The following is a 22,771-nucleotide window of genomic DNA, read 5'->3' as shown; positions in this document are numbered from 1 at the left end:
GTGGAAAGGGAGAGAAACACGGTGGGGTGCTGATCATCCAGTGGGAGAATGGAAGGAGATTTCCTTGGTTTTATCCACAGATGAAGGTGAGTGGATGAAGAACCATGGCTGTTTGATCATTGTCTTGGCTGGCAGTTCAGGAAGGGCACGGGCTGGAAGCCAGGAGACTTGGATTGACCCTAGCCTTGCAACTTTCTAGCTCTGTGACCTTGGGGAAGTCACTTTACCTTTCAGTTTACATTTCCTGTAATCATCACCTGCTCCCAAGCACTGTTTTCAGATTGGATGTAATAATATGAAAATACTAAGCCTTAGATAAATGTGGTTGAACCTGTTTATCTTTTTGATTAATTGACTTTTCTAAATTATATCAACATTGTGTTATGCTTTCTTGCCTTCTCCCTGCTGCAGTTAAAAACTAAAATTGAAGTACAATGTTACCCAAACTCCAGTGGGGACACTGGCACTGGGAGGTGGTGGTGGGTAGGAGTTTAGGAGAGACCAGCCAGAGTTGAGGAGCTGAGACAAGGAAAGGAGGGTGGAGGAAGGGACCCGGTAAGTGATCACCACACCTGCGGTATCTGAGCAGAGCCGCCGGAACAGAGTTCCCCGGAAGTCAGCATCTCCCACTCTGGCTGGACTTTGCCGCTGTGTGCACACCTCAAAGCCAGAAGTTTATGGCTCCCACCTGCTCAGCCGGACAGGAAGCAGCGTCTCCTCGGCAATTCCCCCCACCCCACTGTGGTCAAGGGAGGGGTTCCAGGAAACCCCATCTCCCTGTGACCTCATGGCCTGCTCTGCTCCCCACCCCAGGAGCCGGAAGGACCAGAAGGAGTGGAGAACTGGCTGACGGGGCCACTGTTGGGAAATGCTGGGTAATTCGATATGCCCTGGAGTTTGGACCCGCTCAGCTGATAGGTGGTGGCCAGGACTCTGGGAAGCACAAGAGGTGGAGCCAGGTGGCTTCTCTGTCCGGACACTCCTGCCTTCCCCTCTCTCAGCCTCCCATTCCTTTCCCTCTGTGACTCGTAAAAGTGACTCAATTTCAGGGAAAGAGGATTCATGTGGACTGAGGCAGAAGCCTCAGTGGATGGGCTGGGGAAGGCACCATGATGCCCTCCACCCCCTCCCACAAAGGGGCTGCCTGTTCTGAGTGCAAAGGGCCCCTGGAGGATTCAGTGACCGCCACCTGTGGACACACCTTCTGCCGGCACTGTCTCCCCCCACCCTCCCAGATGGGTGCCCAGCCCTCCGGCAGGGTCCTGCTCTGTCCCCTCTGCAAGGAGAAGGAGCAGACCGAGACCATCTTGGTCCCCGTGCCCCTGGGCCCCCTGGGGGAGACTTACTGCGAGGAGCATGGTGAGAAGATCTACTTCTTCTGCGAGAATGATGCCGAGTTCCTCTGTGTGTTCTGCCGGGAGGGTCCCTCCCACCAGGCCCACGTCGTGGGCTTCCTGGACGAGGCCATCCAGCCCTACCGGGTAAGAAGGGTAGGGTCAGCTTGGGGCTGTTTGAGGCAGGACAGTACCCCAAGGTGGTGAAGGGAATAGGGCGGGGATCTTCATGAAGGGCACAGCTTCCACATCAGGGGACCCCAAGGCTGTTGGGACCCTGGGGCAGTCTCAGACTGAGGGGGATGTGGTTCCTTCCACTTGGATGCGTGGCCTTTCACGTCTTGGGGAAGTTCAGCTCCAGCCCCGAGAAGACCTCGCGGTGACGGAGCACAGAGAATTGTAGCCATGGCTTCACTCTCTAGGGAAGGAAGGAGAGCAGGCTGTCCTGCAGGTCATGGGCAGGGTGGCCTTTGTCTCCCTGGATCCAGACTGGATATGGGGTCTAGCAAGGCCCTGACTGCTGGAGCTCAGAGAGAAGACAGGGATGGGGAAGGCATCCAACAAGCACTGCTCTTCTTTTTGAGAAAGGGAGGTGTGGCAGTACAGCAACCCATCTGGTCTTGGGGACATTATCCACTCCTGTCTGCCCCTCAGATCTCTCTCTTGTCACTCAGTCACCAGGTCTGGAAGTGGCCTCCTCAGAAATATCTCTCATCTTTCCCTCTGCCTTTCCCCCACTGCCGAATCCAGTCTCTCACCATCTGTCACCCAGAGGCTCCAACAAGGTCACTGTCTGCATTCTTACCTTTCCCCTCACCCTCCAATCTGCTGCGAGGCAGAGCTTCCCAAAACACAAAGCCCATAATGTCGCTGCCCTGCTCACAATCATTCCGTGGATCCCTAGTGCCCAAAGAAATCTCAAGTCTTTAGCAAGGCATTCAAGGCCACTTGGAGTCGGGATCCTGCCTTTGTCTGTCAGCCACCCTGCCCAGGCACCATGTGTCCAGACAAACTGACCGTTATGTACCTGCTGTTTGCTGAATTAACACTCTTTCCTGCTTCTAATATTTTTCACATGCAGTTCCTTCCTCCTGGAAAGATCTCCTCTCCCCTGACTCTTTTTTTTTTTAAGCCATTTTACCAATTTTTAAGTGTACAGTTCAGAAGCATTAAGTACTCTCCTCCCCCTCTCTTACCCAACTGGAAATTTATCTTTCAAGACCCACTGTAACCGGTTTCTGCTTTCGACACACTTCCCTTGTCCCTACAGGCAGAATTGTCCCCTCCGCTGTGCTCCCATCTCACTGTGTGCACACCTTGATTATTGCATTTGTCCGTTTGTATTTTAATCATTTGTGACCGACTCCATCTCTAGAGGGTGGTCTTTTTTTTTCTAATTTGTTTATTTTTATTTGTTTATTTATTTTATATTTTGGCCGTGCTGTGCAGCTTGCGAGACCTTAGTTCCCTGACCAGGGATCGAACCCAGGGCCCGGGCAGTGAGAGCACCACGTCCTAACCACTGGACCGCCAGGGAAGTCCCGATGGTGGTCTTGTAGGGAGAGGAACTGGGCCTTTTTCACCTTTGAATTCCTCAGCACTTAACGGTGTGCCTGGAACATGGTAGACAATTAATACCTGTGAGTTGAATTATGAATTAAACCACCTTTTTCTGCCCATTCTTCTCTCCACAGGACCGTCTCAGGAGTCGGCTGGAAGCTCTGAGAACCGAGAGAGATGAGATTGAAGACATGAAGAGCCGGGAAGACCAGAAGCTCCAAGTGCTCCTGGTAAAGGCCACATCATTGGCTGCCTTCTCCTTTGGGGGTTTTCTTGTTTTTTCTTTTCTTTTTAATTAATTTTCAACTGTTTGATTTCTATTTGGTTGTTTTCCAAATATGCTTTTTCAGTTTTCTTTTTTTTTTTTTTTTGCTCTTTCAAATTAATTATTTTTCCTATTATTCCCATTGTCTTTAAACCTTTTAAATATATTTCTAATATCTGAAGTTTATATGATGTTTAATTTCTTCTGACCCTTCATCCTGTTGCTTATTTTCTTGTGAGCTTTCCTTGTGGTTCTCACATTTGGGGACCCCACATCTGGGATGTCTCCAGTCAACACCTTTCTTTCTTTGTTCCAAGGGGGGCAGGGTGGCTGATCCACACAGGAGTGAGGGCCATGTGATCCGCCAGTATCTGGAAGGAGCACTGGCTTCTCAGTTTGATCACTCCTCTGGATCCTTCTCTTGTTTACTTCTGGTCCTAAGAAGTTCCCAAATTTTCCCATCAGCTCTTTTGGACATTTTAAGGATTCTTGTAACTTTTGAGAGTTTTTAGTTGTCTGCATTAAATGACTTTTGGGAATATATATAATTTTGTTCTAAAACATCAAATATCCACCTAGCATCCATGAGTAAAATATTTCACACAGACATTTGTGACAGAACAGTGTCTTGTAAGAAATCCTGATTTTCTTCATTTAGAACACCACTCCCCCCCATATATCATATGATAATGTCGTTATTTGTAGAGTGTAACTATTTTCTTAATTCTTGAAAGTGTTTTTATGTTTTGCACAAATTTCTGAAGTGATAATCCTCCACTCTAATGAATAACACATGTACATGGCCAGAATTACTGTTTTTCTTTTCTTTCTTTTAAGGGTGCATTTTCCTCCCCCAACCCCAGTTTTATTAAGGTATAATTGAGAAATAAAAATGCATATGCTTAAGGTGTGCAACATGATGTTTTGACATATGTATACATTGTTTCCTGTAACATTAAGGTAGTTTTGGTAGAATTAGGTGGATTTAGTCTTTTGTCTCTAGTTTCAATGCTTCCTCCTTAGCACTTCTTTGACTCTGTAAAAGTAATCTCAGTTGGGATTTTCTGTCTAATCCAGTAGCTATTTAAAACGATCCTAAGTTCAATTTTCATGCAGCTAGGTAGTACTTATTGGTTATACATTAACTGATGGTTTTTTAAATTATTATTCCCAGTGCTGAGAAAATATGACCTGTAGGATTTCATAAAGTTAATGGCACTTTTTTTAGGCCTAAAACCTTGCAATGTTAAATAATATTTTCTGAAATATTAAATGTTAAATAGTATTTGAAAATAATAATTTAATTTAATAACTTTAATCATTATTTGAAAATAATAATTTTCAAATAGTATTTGAAAATTATGTCCATACTGTTTAGTGCTCAAAAATGCTTTTCATAAGTCTACCTGACTAGCCAAACTTCAGAATAAAGTTATTTGACACTTTATTTATTTGTTTTTAAAATTCACTTTATTTAAACAAAAACAATTTACCCATTTCTCCCACTTGGAAATCCCCATTTAGGGATTTTCTTAACAGACTCTGGGGAAGCTTGTTGTCTAGTATCCGTTGCCTGGCTGGGAGGAACAGGCCGACTGTTCTTATTCACCTCCCTGCCTCTGCAGAAGGGCATTTGGGGTCAAGGTTATGGAATCCCAGAACATGAGAGCTGGAAGTGGTTCTGACATCTTCTAATCCCGGATCCGTCTTGCCAGCCATTATTTTTCAGAGCAGAAAATTGACGTCCAGAAAAGTGCTGCTCCCAAGGTCAGACGGCAAAGCCGTCTCATAATGAAATGGCTAGAACCTGGGTCTCTTGACCCTTAGTCCATTGCTCTTCCCATTACAGTCTGTCTGCCTGAAAGCATTGCCTTCAGATAGGAAGCTTGCGGCCGGAAAGTGTATATCAGTGTCTGCATTCCAGTACTGACCACAAGGCTGACCCTGAAGACAGTAGGCTGATGGTGAGGTGATATCTGCCTCCCTCCCATCTCTTCTCTCGTGCTACAAATTTTTCCAGGAGGAAATCCACAGTGTGGGAATTTCTGGTCCCTTCACCAAGGAGACAGAGTTTGGGGACAGGAAGATGTCTCCAGCATCCCTCAACTCCCATCAAAATATGCCCTGTAGATGGCGACCTCGGTGGCTAAGAACAATGCCACACTGTGCTCTAATCACAGCTTCCTTTCGCTTCAACTGCTCTCTAAGAGATCATCTCCACCTGACTCTAGGGATGGTATGGGAGGGTTAGGATGTAGGATGGTATTGCAGATGTGGAAGGATGTTTGAAAAGTTCAACATGGCTCTGAGAGCATAATGTGCATTATTATTAGAATCTCTAGGTGAGACAAGAGCATCGCCCTCATCGTTGGTAAGTTTATCCTGACACCTACCTACTTGTACCACAGTATTACTTGGGAGAGCGAACCTTGGAACTAGTTACTCCCTATCCCTTTTAATCAAGTTCATAGATGATCCTCTGGGAACGCAGCTCTGTGAGCTTCTCCCTAACCATGCCTGTCTTTCTACCCCTCGCAGACTCAGATTGAAAGCAAGAAGCAGCAGGTGGAAGCGGCTTTTGAGAGGTTGCAGCAGGAGCTGGGGGAACACCAGCGTCTCCTGCTGGCCAGGCTGACGGAGCTGGAGCAGCAGATCTGGAAGGAGAGGGGCGAGTATATCTCGAAGCTCTCTGAGGAAGTCACCCGGCTTGGAGCCCAGGTCAAAGAGCTGGAGGAGAAGAGTCAGCAACCAGCAAGTGAGCTTCTACAAGTGAGAGACAGCCCACCAGCTCGTGGGAAAGGAGAGGGAGTCCACAGGAAGGGGACACCATGCTGGGGGCTGGAAGATGCTGGAGAAAGACAGGAAAGGGAAGCAAAGATTACTTCTAATGAGAGGGACTGATGGTTATTGGGTTCCTTCGGCCCAGAGAGGTTACGGAGATGTAGTCCCAGAAAGGCTGGATGACTTTCCCATGTCATGCACCATGGTCACGCCAAGGGCTTTGGAGTGAACTTTGTAGTCAAGGGCTTGAGTGTCAGCTCATCTAGCTGTGTGACATTGGCAAATCTTGTAACCTCTCTAGACATGGGGATAATCATAGCACCTCCCTCATAGGGTTGTTGCAAAGACTGTAAAAAAAAAAAATTCATGCAAAATGTTTAGCGTAGTCCCTGGCTCACTGAAAGGACTCAGTAAACAGTGCCTGTTGTGATTATCATTATATTATCCTGTTTCACATCAGGTCTGGCTGATAACTGAAGGCCTGGTCCCTGCTAACCACCATCTCCTAATTGTTGGAGGCAGAACACACTCCTAGGATGAGGCAGAGACAGAGAAAGCAGCTCAGATGAACTGACAACACAGTCCCACATTAGTACGGAAGCATGATGTTAATGAACAGTCTGATGAGTAGGTAATTAGAAAGATCACCTCTCTGGAGGAGGAGAGTTTTGAGCTGATATGCTAACGAAGAAAGGATGTACAGAATCCCTGATGGGAAGGATGTGTGGAAACTAAGTGTATCTTTTTCTTTTGTAGGATGTCAGAGTCAACCAGAGCAGGTAGGGCCCACTGCCCAGTCCCACCTGCTTTACACTTGACATTGAGACTGAAGGGGGAGGGGCACTCACTGACTCCCTCCACCCCACCCCCACAGGTGGCTACCCAGAAAAGCAAAAGCACTCTGACAGATACACTCTCTCATCCACTCACACATAAACAGCCCCAATTTACTGAGGTTTGTATTCTAAGGTTCACTTTTTTCCCTGAGAAGTGAAGTTATAAATAACAATTACATTAGGCTGATCCAGGAACATTTTATTTAATCCCTGAAATTATTAGTGCTTAAGTCAGTATTTAACACCGTTTAAAATGTCAGTCTAAAAAAAAATAATAAATAAAAAAAAATAGCCTAAGGGGAAATATTTTGTATAGAATATGATAAGCACAAAACTTGGGAAGACCAGTCCGTTCTTTCAATCATTTTTCCCACTCAACTTTCCTATTTCTTCAAAATTGCAAATGCTACAATAAAAGGACAGCTACCAGCAGCTGAGAGGCATTACAAATAGCAGGGCTCCTTTCCTTTCTAAACATCAGCAGTCTGCCGTGGGCTGAGCAGAGACACAGCAGCTAGGGAAGACTTCTCATATACTGTGTGCCCGTGTACGTGTAGGGGGGCTGAACTCAGCTGTCCATGAATCAGGAAGTTCTCTAAACATACTTTCAAAGAGTGTCAGAGATATAGATCTAGAAGGGCCTTCAAGGTCTTCTGGTCTGATGAAGAAGCTAAAACCTAGAGGGGAAGTGCTTGCCCCAGGTCACACAGAGACTGACAAGCAAAGACTGAGCTGGAACCAGAATTGAGGGCTTTTTCACTGCAGTATAGGATTTCTTTCACCTCCTATTTTCATCCCTGCACAACCCCTTTCCCTTTGTACGGAACAGCACACAAATTAGAAAGACTGTGTAAGGCTGTTTTTCAAATGGTACTGTACCGCCCTCTAGAGGCTAATGATCTCTTCCCTTTTGGGCCCCGCATGTCGATTCTCTTAAAGCACCTACCTCTAATTCTTGAGGAGTGGTTACCATTAGTTCCTCTTAGGTCTAGCTGAAATGCTCTTGCTTTAGTAGCTACACATTTCCAGCAAAGATAAAGGGATGATACTCAATCTAATTATTCACCACAGATGCCAAGATTCTTTAGTCTGATTTTAGCCTCATTGGGTCTGGATGACCCAAACATTATTTTTGGAATTAGAACCTAACTGGTTACCAACTTGTCTGCAGGTATGAGATGACGACTTTTGTGAGTCCAGAGGCCATTTCTCCTGACCTTGTCAAAAAGATCCGCGATCTCCACAGGAAAATACTCACCCTCCCAGAGATGATGAGGGCGTTCTCAGGTAAACAGGAAGGGGCAGCAGCTTTCCCCATTCCCATCAGTTGCCCATCTGCCTTCCATCCAGCTCCATCTTTCCCCACCTTCCAAACCTGGCTTCCATCCCCTAAGACATCTTCCATCCCTTAGGCCCTCCTTTAGTGATCCTACTCTGCCCAGGGAGACCATTCCCTCGAGCATCTCCTCTCCCCAAGGACAGGCACTGCACTGAGAGGCAGGAAGGTGAGGACTACATCTCTTTCATAGCAGAAGCCAAGCCTTCTCCTGTCCCTGATCTCACATTGTTCCCAGGCCACATCGCCCTTTTGGGTGCCTATAAGAAATAATAAGTCACAGATCTTTCTATTTTTACTTCCCTCAGAAAACTTGGTGCATCATCTGGAAACAGATACAGGTAAACACCTGGGGGCTTCGGGAGCCGTTCTTTCCTTTTTCTGTTTGTGAATTCATCCTTTCAATCCAAGGCAGCAAACAGAGCAATTAAAGATATGAACTCTGGAGCCCGATTGCTTGGGTTCTCTATTCCAGCTTTTGCTCGTTATGAGACACTAACAAGTCATTAAGCCTCTTTGTCCCAGTTTCTTTATCTATAAAATAGAAAATATAATAGTACCACCCCACAAGTAGCTGAAGATAAATGAATTCATGTGTGCAAAAAGCTTCATATAATACCTGGCACATAGTAAGTGCTCAATTAATATTAGTTACTTGTATAGATATTATTTATTCAAAAATATTTATCAAGTGCTTGGTTTTTTTTGCCCAGCACTGCGCTGGACTCTTTATTGACTTGGACAAATATTGAACAATTTTTAAAATAGCATTTACTTTTAAATTGGTGCTTAATTTAGAAACTATTCCCCAAACATCACCTCATTCTGCTTCTCAAATTAATGTGCAGGAAACTCACCTGGGGATCTTGTTAAAATGCGGATTCTGATTCACTAGGTCTGGGATGGGGCCCAAGATTCTGCATTTCTAATAAGCTCCCAGGCACAGCGGATGCCCCTGGTCCATGGACCGCACTTTGAGAAGCAAAGCCTTATAGCACAGCACCACTTGCGGGTCAGGTAGAGCTGTCGTCCTCTGCCTCCTGGAACAAAAGGGGGAACTGAGGTTCTGAGAAGCCGGGAGCCGGGACAATGGCAGGCTGCACAAGGCCGGTGCTCCTTCTGCCTCGCACTCACAGCACACGTGCTCTAGGGGCATTTTTTGTGCCGCCAGCTCTGTTGATGGCCACGCCTTCCTCCCAATAGGGGTTGTCACTCTGGACCCTCAGACCGCCAGCCAGAGCCTGGTCCTCTCCGAGGACAGGAAGTCTGTGAAGTATACCCGGCGGAAGCAGAACCTGCCCGACAGCCGCCTGCGCTTCGAGGGTCTCCCGGTGGTGCTGGGCTGCCCCGGCTTCTCCTCGGGGCGCCACCGCTGGCAGGTGGAGGTGCAGCTGGGAGACGGCGGCGGCTGCACGGTGGGGGTGGTCGGGGAGGAGGTGAGGAGGAAAGGGAAGCAGAGTCTGAGCGCCGAGGAGGGCGTCTGGGCGGTGATCCTCTCCCACCAGCAGTGCTGGGCCAGCACCTCGCCGGGCACCGACCTGCCGCTGAGCGAGATCCCGCGCCTCGTGGGCGTCGCCCTGGACTACGAGGCGGGGAGCTTGGCCCTGCTCGACGCCGAGACCCAGGCGCCCATCTTCACCTTCACCGCCTCCTTCTCCGGCAAAGTCTATCCTTTCTTCGCTGTCTGGAAAAAAGGTTCTTGCCTTACTTTGAAAGGCTGAGGCTGAGCGTCCGAAGGGCGGTGCAGCGCCCGGGGATCCAGCTCCAACCCCTGGGCGAGTCGTCATGCCCAAGACGGCGGGAGGACACAGGATCTCCGAGTCCCTGTGGCTTTGTAATTTTTTCACTTTATTTATCTTATGTCCTTCAACTCCCTGACGTTCCTGGTCCCCTCTGCTGACGCTCCTGCCTTCTGTGCACCTCCGAGTGGAGAACCAGAGGCAGGCGAGGCTGTGCCCAGGACACCCGCAAAGCTGGGGAGCCAGTGGGTTTTTAAGGGGAAAAAAATCTAAAATAAAACTGTTTAAAGCTTCAAAATAACCGTCATGGGAAAAAGCAGAATTTTGTGGAGTTTGCACTAATTTTTTCAGTTGCCTGTTTTTATTTGGGCTTACACATGGAGATACTTCCGCCTTTACAGATCTTAGGGCCTCTTCATCCAGCCCTGGGTGGACCCAGGTCACCTTCCTCTCTGCTCGTTTCTCTTTCGCATAGAGAATGTCCTAAATAAGTGCGCCACCCACCCAGACTCCTGCGTTTCATGTGTCTAATCAGTGCTGATGGGGCTGAAGGAAAGGCTTAAAGCCAGTGGAATCTCTGTGACCCAGACACATCCTGCCGGTTCTTTTACTCAGGACTTGCCTGAGGGCAGTCCAGCCAGATCCCATTCTTCAATAAAACGAGGCTTGTGTTCAGTTCTAACTAACCTCTTAAATATTTATTATTGTTACTGTTGTTACTATTATTGGACACAGAAACTAACCACACATTAAAATACCTTCACAAAGTATGAATCTCTGTAATGATGATTCTCACACCACCTCCACCCTTTCTGATTCTAGCTCTCTTTCAGGTTTAACACTTACATTCCCACCCTCCCACCCCAAGCTCCGAAAAAATCTACATTCATCCCCAGTCAGGTTCCCTCTAGTATAGATCTATGTGCAATATTACCTTTTGTATCGTATGAGCCCTGCTCCTGAAGTGTGGGGTCAGATGGCTTAAAGATACTCTAAGCGCTGGTACCATATGTGAATTTCATTACAAAATTGTAATACGAATCACTGGGATGTGAATAATTACCCCTAATTTAACTGAGCAAATAGAAGTCCTTGATACAAAAGAAGCCAGAGGTATTGGGGTTTCTTCTGTCACCTTGTGTGACAGGCAGAACCACGCTGTGTTTAACCCAGAAAAAAATCAAATTGTTTGGTAGTCCAACTTAGTAGTAGTAGTAACAGTAGTAGTATTGCCTAATGTTTATTATAAAAGTAGTATATACTGTACTCCTGGTTTTAAAAAGATTCAAACATTTTCAAAGAGTGAAAAGTCCCTCTCTCCACTTCACTTCCTCTTATCACGTCTTGTAGATAACCACTGGTAAAACATTTTTGTTTATCCTGCCAGTTTTGTAGACAAGTGTATTTAGCTTTTTTTTTTTTAACAAATATGAGATTATACCATAAATACTCTTCACAATCCTCCCCCTCAAAGAAAAACGATATGCAGCACATGCCTCATTGTAACACTTGTCAAACAATACCCAAGTCAAAAGTTATTTTTCAAAAATACACATCTTCCTTTGAACCTTTTAACAAACCTGTGAAATACAGAGGACTTACTTTGTTTTTCTTGTTCTGTGGTTGAGAAAACTGGCACAAGTTAAAGGAACTTGTCTGACAGGTTTCCCAGCTGGTCTTTGTAATCTTCAGGAAGTGGAATCCGAAGGTCCTGGTCCTCGGTGCCTCAGTCCAGTGACCTTACGAAGAAGCTCAGACTTTCCAAACAGACAGGTCATGATGGGGCTTTGTTTCATTTTCTCTGCCCTGAGCTAGTGTTTTTGTCAGACAAGACTTTTTGGTTGAGTATGAAAGAGAAAAAACAAATGAACGACTTACACTGTATTTCCAAGCCTCTAGTACTTCTCATTTTAGGGTGGTCCAGGAAACGTAGGGGCGTGGTTATGCACATTTAGAGGCTCTGGGCCAAAATAAAATTGCCCCGTATAAAGCAAAGAGAATGTAGAAGCCTGAGGGGAAGGTTTAGGAGTAGCCAAGACCCAAGGATGAGGACCGAGAGCTGCCTGGAGGAAAATAATCCATTTGGTGCCCCCGCCCCACCCGAGAGTCTGAGGATATCTGTGTTGCAGTGTTTGTGCTGTAAATCCGTCCTTGTATCTCCTCTGCAGGTTCCTCAGCACAATCTCCGTTGATCTCAATACTTCTGTTAGCACTGCTGTTTTTTGGGAACGTGAGAGTGATGTGTTCTGTCCACTACTGGGCAGGAGGCAAAAAGAGATCCCACATCTTCTTTATCCACTCCTCTGTTGGTGGACATTTAGGTTGCTTCCATGTCCTGGCTATTGTAAATAGTGCTGCAATGAACATTAGGGTGTGTGTATATTTTTGAATTATGCTTTTGAATTGTGTTTTCTCTGGGTATATGCCCAGGAGTGGGATTGCTGGGTCATATGGTAGTTCCATTTTTAGTTTCTTAGGGAACCTCCATACTGTTCTCCATAGTGGCTGTATCAATTTACATTCCCACCAACAGCGTAAGAGGGTTCCCTTTTCTCCACACCCTCTCCAGCATTTACTGTCTGTAGATTTTTTGATGATGGTCATTCTGAAGATGTGGCACATATATATACAATGGAATATTACTTGGCCATAAAAAGGAACGAAATTGTATCATTTGCAGAGACGTGGATGGACCTAGAGACTGTCATACAGAGTGAGGTAAGTCAGGAAGAGAAAAACAAATATCATATATTAACGCATATATGTGGAATCTAGAAAAATGGTAAAGATGATCTTATTTGCAAAGCAGAAATAAAGACATAGATGTAGAGAACAAATGTATGGATACCAAGGGGGAAAGGAGTGTGTGTGTGTGTGTGTGTGTGTGTGTGTGTGGGATGAATTGGGAAATTGGGATTAAAAAAAAATGACAGAGAGAGAACCCTCATAAGAGCTGCCAGTCTGCTGGATTACATACACTTGAGGTGCCTTAGAGGACCAGAGGGGTGATTATAGGGAACTTGAGGGGCATCTCTCCGAAGCCCAAGAACGGTGATTAAAGCAGCCTGGATGTGATGGGAACTGGAGCCACGGCAATGCATCATCTCTGGTCCACTTGCTTGGCTCTGCATGTGGGGTGCATTTTTCAGTCTATAGGCGGGCTTGCTGGCTTTACTCGTGTCCTTTATTTTCCTGCTCATTTCAGTTCTTTATTTTATTCTGGCTTCCAGTTTAGAGTTAACTCAATAATACTCTTTCATTCTAGGTACATAATCATCAGCCCATACAAGGTTCTTGTTTTATTTATATTTTCTCCTTTATCTCCAATTCTCATTCACATTGTCCTCACCCCTGCAGGCAGCTACTCTCTAGTGTTTTCCATGTATCCTTGGATACAGAGGGATCTTTGAATATATAAATAGTACGGTACTAGATCTGTTTCTTACTTTTTAAAACCCAGTACCATGATTTTTAAGATCTAATTGTGTTGCTGTATATACATCTAGTTTATAGCTTCTAACTGCGGAATAGTATTCTACTATACACATCACCTCATTTTATTATATTTTCTTTTGGCAAAGGGCTTCTGGGATACCTACATCTGCCTATGACAACAAGCAATGCTGTGATGGACTTCCCTGGTGGTCCAGTGGTTAAGCCTCCACGCTTCCACTGCAGGGGGCACGGGTTGGATTCCTGGTCAGGGAACTAAGCTCCCACATGCCGCGCAGTGTGGAGGGGGGGGGGAAAAAAGCAATGCTGTGATGAACAGCCTAATACTCTTCCCCGTGTAAGAGCCTAAGATACAGCCCAGGAGAGGATGGCTGGTATTTGCACACTTAATTTCCTTAATTACCACCAAATTGCTCCCCAGAATGGCTATATCCATTTACACTTCCGCCAGAGGGGCTCTGGATTTCTGCTCCCCTGTAACAGGGAAGAGCTAAATCGGACTCCATGTTGGATCTGTTTCTTTGACTTTCACACATAATGGCCTGACTCAGGGAACCCTGCTCCTCCGCCTGAATGTTGAACTAAAGTGCCTTTGTTCAGCTCACAAGGAGACAATCTGACCCTGCCCACCTGTAAATGGCTGAAATTAACACATCCCCTCACCGAGGCTGGCCATTCCAGGACACGTTTCACAAGACTGATGGCCCTTTTTACTTTACTTCCTCACTGCCTCTCCCTCTCTATTTTGCCTTTTTGCTTTACATCCCTCTCTGATTCTATAAAAGAAACCGGCATCCAGACCCCGATAAGATGGTTTTTCAGAGACACTAGTCTGCCATCTTCTCAGTCTGCCGGCTTTCCGAATAGTTGTATTATTTTCCTCAACACCTCGCCTCCTGATTCCTCGGCCTGTAGTGGGGTGGCGAGCGGAGCGAGCTTGGACTCGGTAACACTCCACCCCACCTCAACAATAGGTATTATCAAACTTGCTAATTTCTGGAAACCTGCTGACTGTAAAGTGATCTCTCACTACTGTTTTATTTTTGTCTTTTTCTGACTTCCCGTGAGGGTGCATACCTTCTGGAATTTTCTATCTGTCTTTTACTCCTTATTCAGTTTTCCATCTTTCTTTTGTTGACTTCCAGGAATTTCTTGCATATTTAGACATTAACCTGCTCATTTTAGACTTGAAAATACGACTCATTTGTTAACTTTGATAATGGTGTTATTCATTAGGTTAAAATCTTGAATTTTGTAATAAATTTCATAAATTTTCACTTTGTGATTTATGTTTTTAAGGTCTTTTTCACCACCACAAGATCACAACTCTCACCCCTCAGAACCTACCGTAGCTATTCCAACTCCAAATTCCAGAGAAAGGCTTTTGATTGGCTCAGTGCTGATTTTTGTGCCAGATTGCAAGTCACTAGCCAGTGTGTCTGGATGACACTTGATAAGATATCCATCTCAGGGCCAATCGTTGTGGCCAAGGTACCTGGTAAGTTACTTAATGCCTTCACTTCCTCTTATCACGTCTTGTAGATAACCACTGGTAAAACATTTTTGTTTATCCTGCCAGTTTTGTAGACAAGTGTATTTAGCTTTTTTTTTTTTAACAAATATGAGATTATACCATAAATACTCTTCACAATCCTCCCCCTCAAAGAAAAACGATATGCAGCACATGCCTCATTGTAACACTTGTCAAACATCACCCAAGTCAAAAGTTATTTTTCAAAAATACACATCTTCCTTTGAACCTTTTAACAAACCTGTGAAATACAGAGGACTTACTTTGTTTTTCTTGTTCTGTGGTTGAGAAAACTGGCACAAGTTAAAGGAACTTGTCTGACAGGTTTCCCAGCTGGTCTTTGTAATCTTCAGGAAGTGGAATCCGAAGGTCCTGGTCCTCGGTGCCTCAGTCCAGTGACCTTACGAAGAAGCTCAGACTTTCCAAACAGACAGGTCATGATGGGGCTTTGTTTCATTTTCTCTGCCCTGAGCTAGTGTTTTTGTCAGACAAGACTTTTTGGTTGAGTATGAAAGAGAAAAAACAAATGAACGACTTACACTGTATTTCCAAGCCTCTAGTACTTCTCATTTTAAGAGGAGAATCTTAGTCTCCTCAAGTGAAAAAGAGATTTAAAAAAAACAAAACAAAACAAAAAACCTGTTCTATCAGATTATTATGAGTTTTAAATAGATTATCAATGTAATATGGTTCTGGAACCCAGTTCCAATGTGGGGCAGCAGTGGGGGGATGGGATGGTTTCCCCACATCACCAGCAATTCTCTGGACACCAGCCACGTGTCCTACAAGTCAGCTCAATTCTGACACTATCTACCTGGAGATATCATCAGATTCCACAGGTTAGGGATTCAGTCCCACAGGACCATCCTCCACTTCAGAGGCCAGTTTAAAGTCCAGGCTGTTACCTGTACATCTGACCCACTGGCTATAAATCAGAGGTTCCCACGACCCCATCCTTGGGTTCAATCAACGTTCTAGTGTGGCTCACAGAACTCAGGAAATCTGCTCACTCACTAGATTACTGATTTATTACAAAGGATATTAAAGGGTATGAATCAATATCCAGATGAAGAGATACATAGGGTGAGGTCTTGGACAAAGGGGCTTCTATTCTTGTGGAGTTTGGGGCCCAGCACAGTGGCACATGGAAGCATTCTTGTTCCCCACCTGGAAGCTCTCCGAACTCCCTCCCTTTTGGGTTTTTATGGAGGCTTCATCACACAGGCACAATTGATTAACTCACTGGCCATTGGTGATTGATTCAACCTCTAGGCCCTCTCCCCTCCCTGGAAATCAGGGGAAGAGACTGAAATTTCCACCCCTTTTCCTGGTTGGTTTCCCTGGCAACCAGCCCCCATCCTTAGTTGATTTCCAAAAGTCACCTCATTAACATAAAGCCAGTTGTTATTCATAACAAGCTGCCCATTTCACCTTTATGGCTCTGAAGCATTTTCAGGAACTGAGGACAAAAGATCAAATATTATAACAAGAGATGCTCCCATTGTTTTTATCCTTCAGGAAATTCTGAGGGTTTAGGGAGCTGTGAGCCAGAAACCGTGGACAAAGACCAAACATATATGAGAAATACATCTGAATGACCAAATATATATTTCTTACAAATCACAATATTGCAACATGTAATGGGACTGGTACAGCGCTTGGCATTTAGTAAGCAGCTAATGTTGCTCATGAAGTTGGGGCAAATTCCCTTAGAATGAGACCCTGGAAGGAAGCTCAGTGACTGATGTCTCAGATGACTGGTCTGCAGAGTCAGAATTACACTGGTATAAACCACATAAATGTGCACCAAACAGAACCTATTTATCAATAGAAGTAAGGAAATCCTCAGTTATCCTTTCTTTTTCTCATGTGTGATAGAGAAGTCTGTGGTCAAAGTCAAAAACTTGGGATAAGTCCAGCACTCTAGGACAAACATAACCGAGGTAGCAGAACTAGAACCTCAGATACTCAGAGCCACAGGTGAAGGAAGGAGTGGAGCCAGGAGTGGTCTCTGATCACGGACAACTTTCCTGCATCTCTAGGGCTGGATGTCCCCTGAATTCATAAAGAAGTGCAGCTTCATTGCCTGGGGGTCAGAGTAGGCAATTTAAAAAAAATAAAAATAAAAAAGAAATGTATTCTAATTCACAGAAGAACAAAAAAATTAAACTAATGAGAACTGCCGTGTAGATTATCTTTAATTGGGGACTATGGGGCTATCACCAGTGAATATTATTTTTGTAAATTCTCTCCCACCACCATTAGAAAGAAGACACAAGAGCTAATTATCCTTATGATGACAATAAAGCCATTGCCACCAGCACCATCCCCTCACAGCAGTCTCTTTGTGTAGGTATTCTGAGACTGGGTGAGTGGCTCTAAGAACTATGCAGAAGAAACAGTGAATGCAAACAAGTCAAGGTGCCACCCGGAGATGTGAATGCCTCCTGTTCTGATCTTGGCTCAGTCAGTGACTTTGACCTTGGAAAAATCATCCAATTTGCCCAGGGCCTAAAGAGCGATGGGATCCCTTCTAACTCTGAGACCTCGTGACTTACCTCCCCTCCTCAGGGAGCTGTCCATCTAAGGGAGTGAAGAGTGAGTGCTGCTTCTACCCTCTAAGTATCGCCTTGTATCTCATAGGAATGGGGACTAATTTCAGATACTTCCTTCTAGGTCTCTTGGGAAAGCAATGACCTCACACCTTTGTGCTCAGTGAAAACCATGGGCTCTAGAAACAGGAAGACCTTGATTCATACCCTGACTCAGGTTTTAGTTGTGTGACCTTTAGTGGTGAGACCTTAATCTCCCTGAGCTTCTAGACTCCTGGTCTGAAAACTGGGAACAAGAACCCACCTTAGGATTGTTATCAGGAATAAATGAGACAATACATGTAAAAGTGCCGAGCACATTGCCTAGTGCAGTGCAAGTATCAACAGTGCTACTGCTGCCGCTGCTAACAATGACTTAAAATCATGGAGCTGGGAAGAGCCTCAAGGGATGATCAGATCCAGGTTTCTATCTTTAGGCAGAATCTAAGGATGTCCTTTTACAGATAAGGCAACTAAAATACAGAAAATTAAAGAAATGAGAAAATGGCTATCTTTTTTTTTTTCCCCAAGAAGGTCAAGAGCTATCAGGGGCTATGTGTTCCTCAGAGTCACTGCAGGTTTGCTATGGGAGTTTTTGAAATTTTCATCTTAAATTTATAGCTGATGAGTATAACTCGCCCTGAGCTTCACCACATTGTAAGCTAACTACCATGTTAAAAACCAATTACATTCCTGCCAGTGGCACTATGAGCGATTGGTCAGAATTTTCTTTCTTTTTTTCAGTTTCACAAGATAACGGATGAGTACACTGACCTACTCAAGGAATTTTGTTTTTACTCTTTAAATCCTGAGTGGCTGTGAGAGTCGAGACTGAGACTGGAATACAGCCAGGTCCCTGTGAGGACTGCACATTCCGAGAATGGATAAATTGGGGGAAAACCACCCAGTGGCACAGGAGATGGGAGGGGAGCTTTTCCTGGGAATCCTTCTGAGAAACAGAATCCCTGGCCTAGTGTATGGATAATGTTTTCGTTTGTGGGATACGAACCCCCAAGCCAAAAAATAAATATAAAATGGTATTAGACCGGTATTACATCTGGGTTCCCTGGTTGAAGCACTGCATAGAATGCTCTCAAAAAGCCCTGCTGAAGAGGAGCTCAAAATAAGTTACTAAAAACACATGAAGAAATGACCCCCTTCCACACCAGAAGACACAAACTGGAGGAGTACAACCCCAAGAACTTCAACTATAGAACAATCTAAAAGAGACTAAAAATGGGAATTTTTAAATGATTAAAGAACGAAAAGGAAAGAAAAGAACATGAAAATCTAGTGCTAAGAACCAAGTAGAACTAGACATAAAAATATAAATGAAAATAGTCTTATTGACTTGGTCAAACAATAGATTAAATGCAAATGCAGAGACAGTTTACGAATTGAGGAAATGAATGTAAATGACAGAGAGATAATGAAATGGAAAAGCGGAGAAAAATTAAGACATCTGAAGAATGGAACGTGAAGCTCCAAAATATGACTTACAGGAGTTCCAGGAGGAGAGACGAGAGAAAATTGAGAGAAGCAGTATTTTAGGAGACACTGAGTCTGAGTTTTCCAGAACTGATAAGAGGTAGCAAGCATAGATTCAAGAAACACAGGCACTGAACAGGATAAATAATGACAAACCTACCCCTAGACACAGAAACTGAACAAAAGAAAGACAGAAAAATCCGAAAAGTAGCAAGAAGGAGAAGACGTCCCAAGGAGCAAGTCAACCGTCAGCAGACTTCTCAACAGCAACAACGGAGGCCATGGAATAGACCCTCGACCTTCTTCTTCTTTTTTATTTTATTTTATTTTTTTACAGTGCAAATGCATTGGATTTTAATCTTTAATATCTAACATTGCTTTAGGACATGTTTTCTCTGAACCAGAAACAGAATGCTAATTGCATAAAAATATACACATAGAAAAAGTAGTTCTCCATTTTCCCGGGGAAAAAACAGTAACTTCTAGAATACTCAAGTGTTTTGTTTTAATTATAAAGCCTTGGTCATCTCATTTATTAGCTCTGTAACATGCATATTTAAACATTATTAGACAACCGTTAACAATTTATAAACGTAAGTTGCCATTACTGAGTAAGTAGATTCTCCTGTGAATGGATGTGTCCCTTCTCCCACCAACAAGGCAGCAATATGGTTAGTTTAATTTCATGAGTACATGATCCATTGCTGCAAACACTGATTCTCTTCTCCACCCTGTGCTTATCTGTGCATGTATGTGAGCTGGTTAGATCGCATGGGCAACCTCTCTAACTTCAATAGTAAGAGGAGCTGGGCTTGGGCTTTCGATGCAGACTGACCGTGTCTGTCTGCATCAAGTGATCTGACCTATCCTTGGTAGCAAGCACTCTTTGAACTGCTTCCTCAAAGGCCGCTGCGACATTCGTGGCATCTTTTGCACTTGTTTCAAAGTAAGGAGAGTCGCCGTTGTCCCTGCACCAGGCTTGTGCTTCTTCTGCAGACACCTGCCGCTCTCTGATGTCAACCTTGTTACCCACAATCACAAAAGGAAAGCTTTCGGGCTCTTTCACATCCGCATATGAATTCTTTTTTCCAGTTACTCAAGTTCCGGAAGCTTTGAGAATCATCGACGCAGGCAACAGTCAGAACCTCTGTAAAATGGCGTCCTTAGGCTTCTGAATCGCTCTTGACCGGACGTGTCCCAAATCTGCATGGTAACAAAATGTCCATCCACCTCCAAATCTTTACTTAAAAATTCCACACCTACTGTATGGAAGAGCTGGGTATCAAACTTATTAGTCACATATCTGTTCATTAGAGAACTCTTCCAACTCCATCATCTCCAAGGAGAATTACTTTAAAAAGCGATGATCTTCCTGCCATTATTAATCTCAAGATCTCTGATTTCAGAACCCTTAATTGTTCAGTTCAAACATCATCATTATCTCTAGGACTGTCTGGAAGATTCACCTGGACACGGACAACAGGGAAAGCGGTTCACCACTGTGCCGGGTTCATTATAGGAGTGCAGGGAGTTTCTCGCGGCCACACGGAGGAAGCCTGGGAGCTCCGGTCCGGTCAAGCACCCGGCAGGCAGGACGCGTCGGTGGCACTGCTGACCGTCGAACTTCTGAAAGAATTGCCATTAAACTAAATTTCCGTTCTCAGTTAAATTCTAGCTCCAGAATGAGGAGGAAATGAAATTCACAGAGGAAAAAAAAAGGTAGTTTACCACAAACCTTTGCTGAGAGATCTCCTTACATTTCTCTCTCAGAAGCAGAGAAGTTAAACCCAGGAGGAAGGCGGCGGGGGGGGGCCGTTGGGGGGATGCAAGAGGCAGCCATAAGAAGGGACACTGATGAACATGTGAGAAGCAGAAGGAAGCATTAACTCCGTAGAACAACGATAATAGTGACTAACTGGAGGCATATTAAGACAAGGCGTGTACAAGATTGTTTTCAAACATCAAATTTTTATTTCAGACATCAAAATATGAAGGAAGGGACTTCCCTGGTGGCCCAGTGGTTAAGGATCCGCCTGCCAAAGCAGGGCACACGGGTTCGAGCCCCGGTCCGGGAAGATCCCACATGCCGCGGAGCAACTAAGCCCGTGCACCACAACTACTGAGCCTGCGCTCTAGAGCCCGCGAGCCACAACTACTGAAGCCCGTGCGCCTAGAGCCCGTGCTCTGCAGCAAGAGAAGCCACCACAATGAGAAGGCCATGAGCCGCAACCAAAGAGTAGCCCCCGCTTGCCGCAACTAGAGAAAGCCCACGCAGCAACAAAGACCCAACACAGCCAAAAATAAATTAAAAAAAAAAAAAAGAAAAAAAAAATTTTTAAATATGAAGGAAAACCTGTATGAGAAGTAAAAGTAATCATGGTTTACCTCATGGTGTAAATCGCTTGGACATACACATGGTAATGAACATATTCAAGTACTGGGTTGGCCAAAAAGTTCGTTCAGTTAATGAATACGTTGTTCAAGAAAGTTCTTGGTGAAAATGAAAAATGTGTCTTAATTTTACTTAAAACTGAACGAACTTTTTGACCAACCCTATACTTACCCGATGTTAGGTCTACATTGAAGGGATGGGAATGCGTGGGGAGTGTGTGTGTGTGTGTGTGTGTGGTGAGAAACAGGGAGAACAGAGCTAAATCCTCCTTCTCCACAGTGTAAAATTAGAGGATAATGCCCCAAACTCATGTTATTTACAAAAAGTGAAGGTGAACACCAAAATAGTCTGCTAAAAAGGATGAACTAGGCGACTGGGGAGAGGAATAGGGCAGGGCACTGTTCTTTTTTCCTCTGTAATAAGCACTGTAGATATATTTGACCATATGTGCAGGTGTAGCTCATAAAAAACAACTTAAAAATATGAATATAAAAATTTTTTAAATCTGTTGAATTAATGTTGCTGGCAACTTTCTGTACTAGGATGGCATCATATATTTTTATTATTACACATTTTTATTATTTTGTAAGGGTCTTCTATGCTGACACTTTATCTTCTACAGTTTATTTTAGAAGTATGACACTCATAAAACTCATTAAAGCAACAATGACCTGAATGCATTAATACTTTGTTCAAATGGAAATGTTCCCATTTTAATAACTATTAGCTTTTAATTATACAATAATCACCTAAAAGTTTCAAAAATCTCTCATTGTTGTATAAAAGCTCTTTCCAAGAAAGGGTAAAAGGCATTTTGAGAATATGAAATTATTTCATAAATAAAGGGTTAGTAGTGTATAATTTTAGGGGACAGTTCACATCAACCAACAAAATATATCTAAATTTTCAAGAATATGCTAGTAATCAGATGCAGAAAGACAAACATCATATGACACCACTAATGTGTGGAATGAGATGATACAAATGAACTTATTTACAAAACAGAAACAGACTCACAGACTTCAAAAACAACCTTATGGTTATCGAAGGGGAAAGGGGCAGGGAGGGATAAATTAGGAGTTTGGGATTAATATATACACTACTATATGTAAAATAGATAAGCAACAAGGACCTACTGTATAGCACAGGAAACCTTACTCAATATTCTGTAATAACCTATACAGGAAAAGAATCTGAAAAAGAATGGATATATGCCTATGTATAACTGAATCACCTTGCTGTACACCTGAGACTAACACAACACTGTGAATCAACTATACTCCAAAATAAAATAAAAAATTTAAGAGATTATGCTAAGAAATATTGTCTCCCAAGATTCAAACGTGAATTAAGACATTATAATTAATTATGCATGTCTTACTTCTAATAATCGACACATTTTACATATATGTATTTAGAAAGAAAAAATAAATTTAAGAGGGAAAACATTCATGAGTCCACAAAT

General features: G+C 43.9%; 1 protein-coding gene and 1 pseudogene across 1 annotated transcript; one reads left to right on the top strand and one right to left on the bottom strand.

The window, feature by feature from the left end:
* Nucleotides 1–1,112: 1,112 nt before the first annotated feature.
* TRIM15 (tripartite motif containing 15) lies at nucleotides 1,113–9,833 on the top strand. Its single transcript, XM_068557235.1, has 7 exons — nucleotides 1,113–1,481; nucleotides 3,029–3,124; nucleotides 5,698–5,928; nucleotides 6,697–6,719; nucleotides 7,948–8,063; nucleotides 8,421–8,453; nucleotides 9,316–9,833. The coding sequence occupies exons 1-7, from the start codon at nucleotides 1,113–1,115 to the stop codon at nucleotides 9,831–9,833; spliced, it is 1,386 nt and encodes a 461-aa protein (XP_068413336.1).
* Nucleotides 9,834–19,643: 9,810 nt separating this feature from the next.
* Nucleotides 19,644–20,293, bottom strand: LOC137773758 (ras-related protein Rab-9A-like; annotated as a pseudogene).
* Between the last annotated feature and the right edge of the window lie 2,478 nt (nucleotides 20,294–22,771).

This window comes from Eschrichtius robustus, chromosome 12, assembly GCF_028021215.1.
Source record: "Eschrichtius robustus isolate mEscRob2 chromosome 12, mEscRob2.pri, whole genome shotgun sequence".
In the NCBI taxonomy this organism is placed as follows: Eukaryota; Metazoa; Chordata; class Mammalia; order Artiodactyla; family Eschrichtiidae; genus Eschrichtius; species Eschrichtius robustus.
This window is presented reverse-complemented; position numbering and strand designations above follow the sequence as displayed.

Bases quoted from the DNA above. Each gene is read 5' to 3' on its own strand.
- TRIM15 (XM_068557235.1), top strand. From the start codon at position 1,113: ATGCCCTCCACCCCCTCCCACAAAGGGGCTGCCTGTTCTGAGTGCAAA. The intron at 6,720-7,947 runs GTAGGGCCCACT...ACTTGTCTGCAG, and splicing joins GTCAGAGTCAACCAGAGCAG to GTATGAGATGACGACTTTTG. The intron at 8,064-8,420 runs GTAAACAGGAAG...TACTTCCCTCAG, and splicing joins GATGATGAGGGCGTTCTCAG to AAAACTTGGTGCATCATCTG.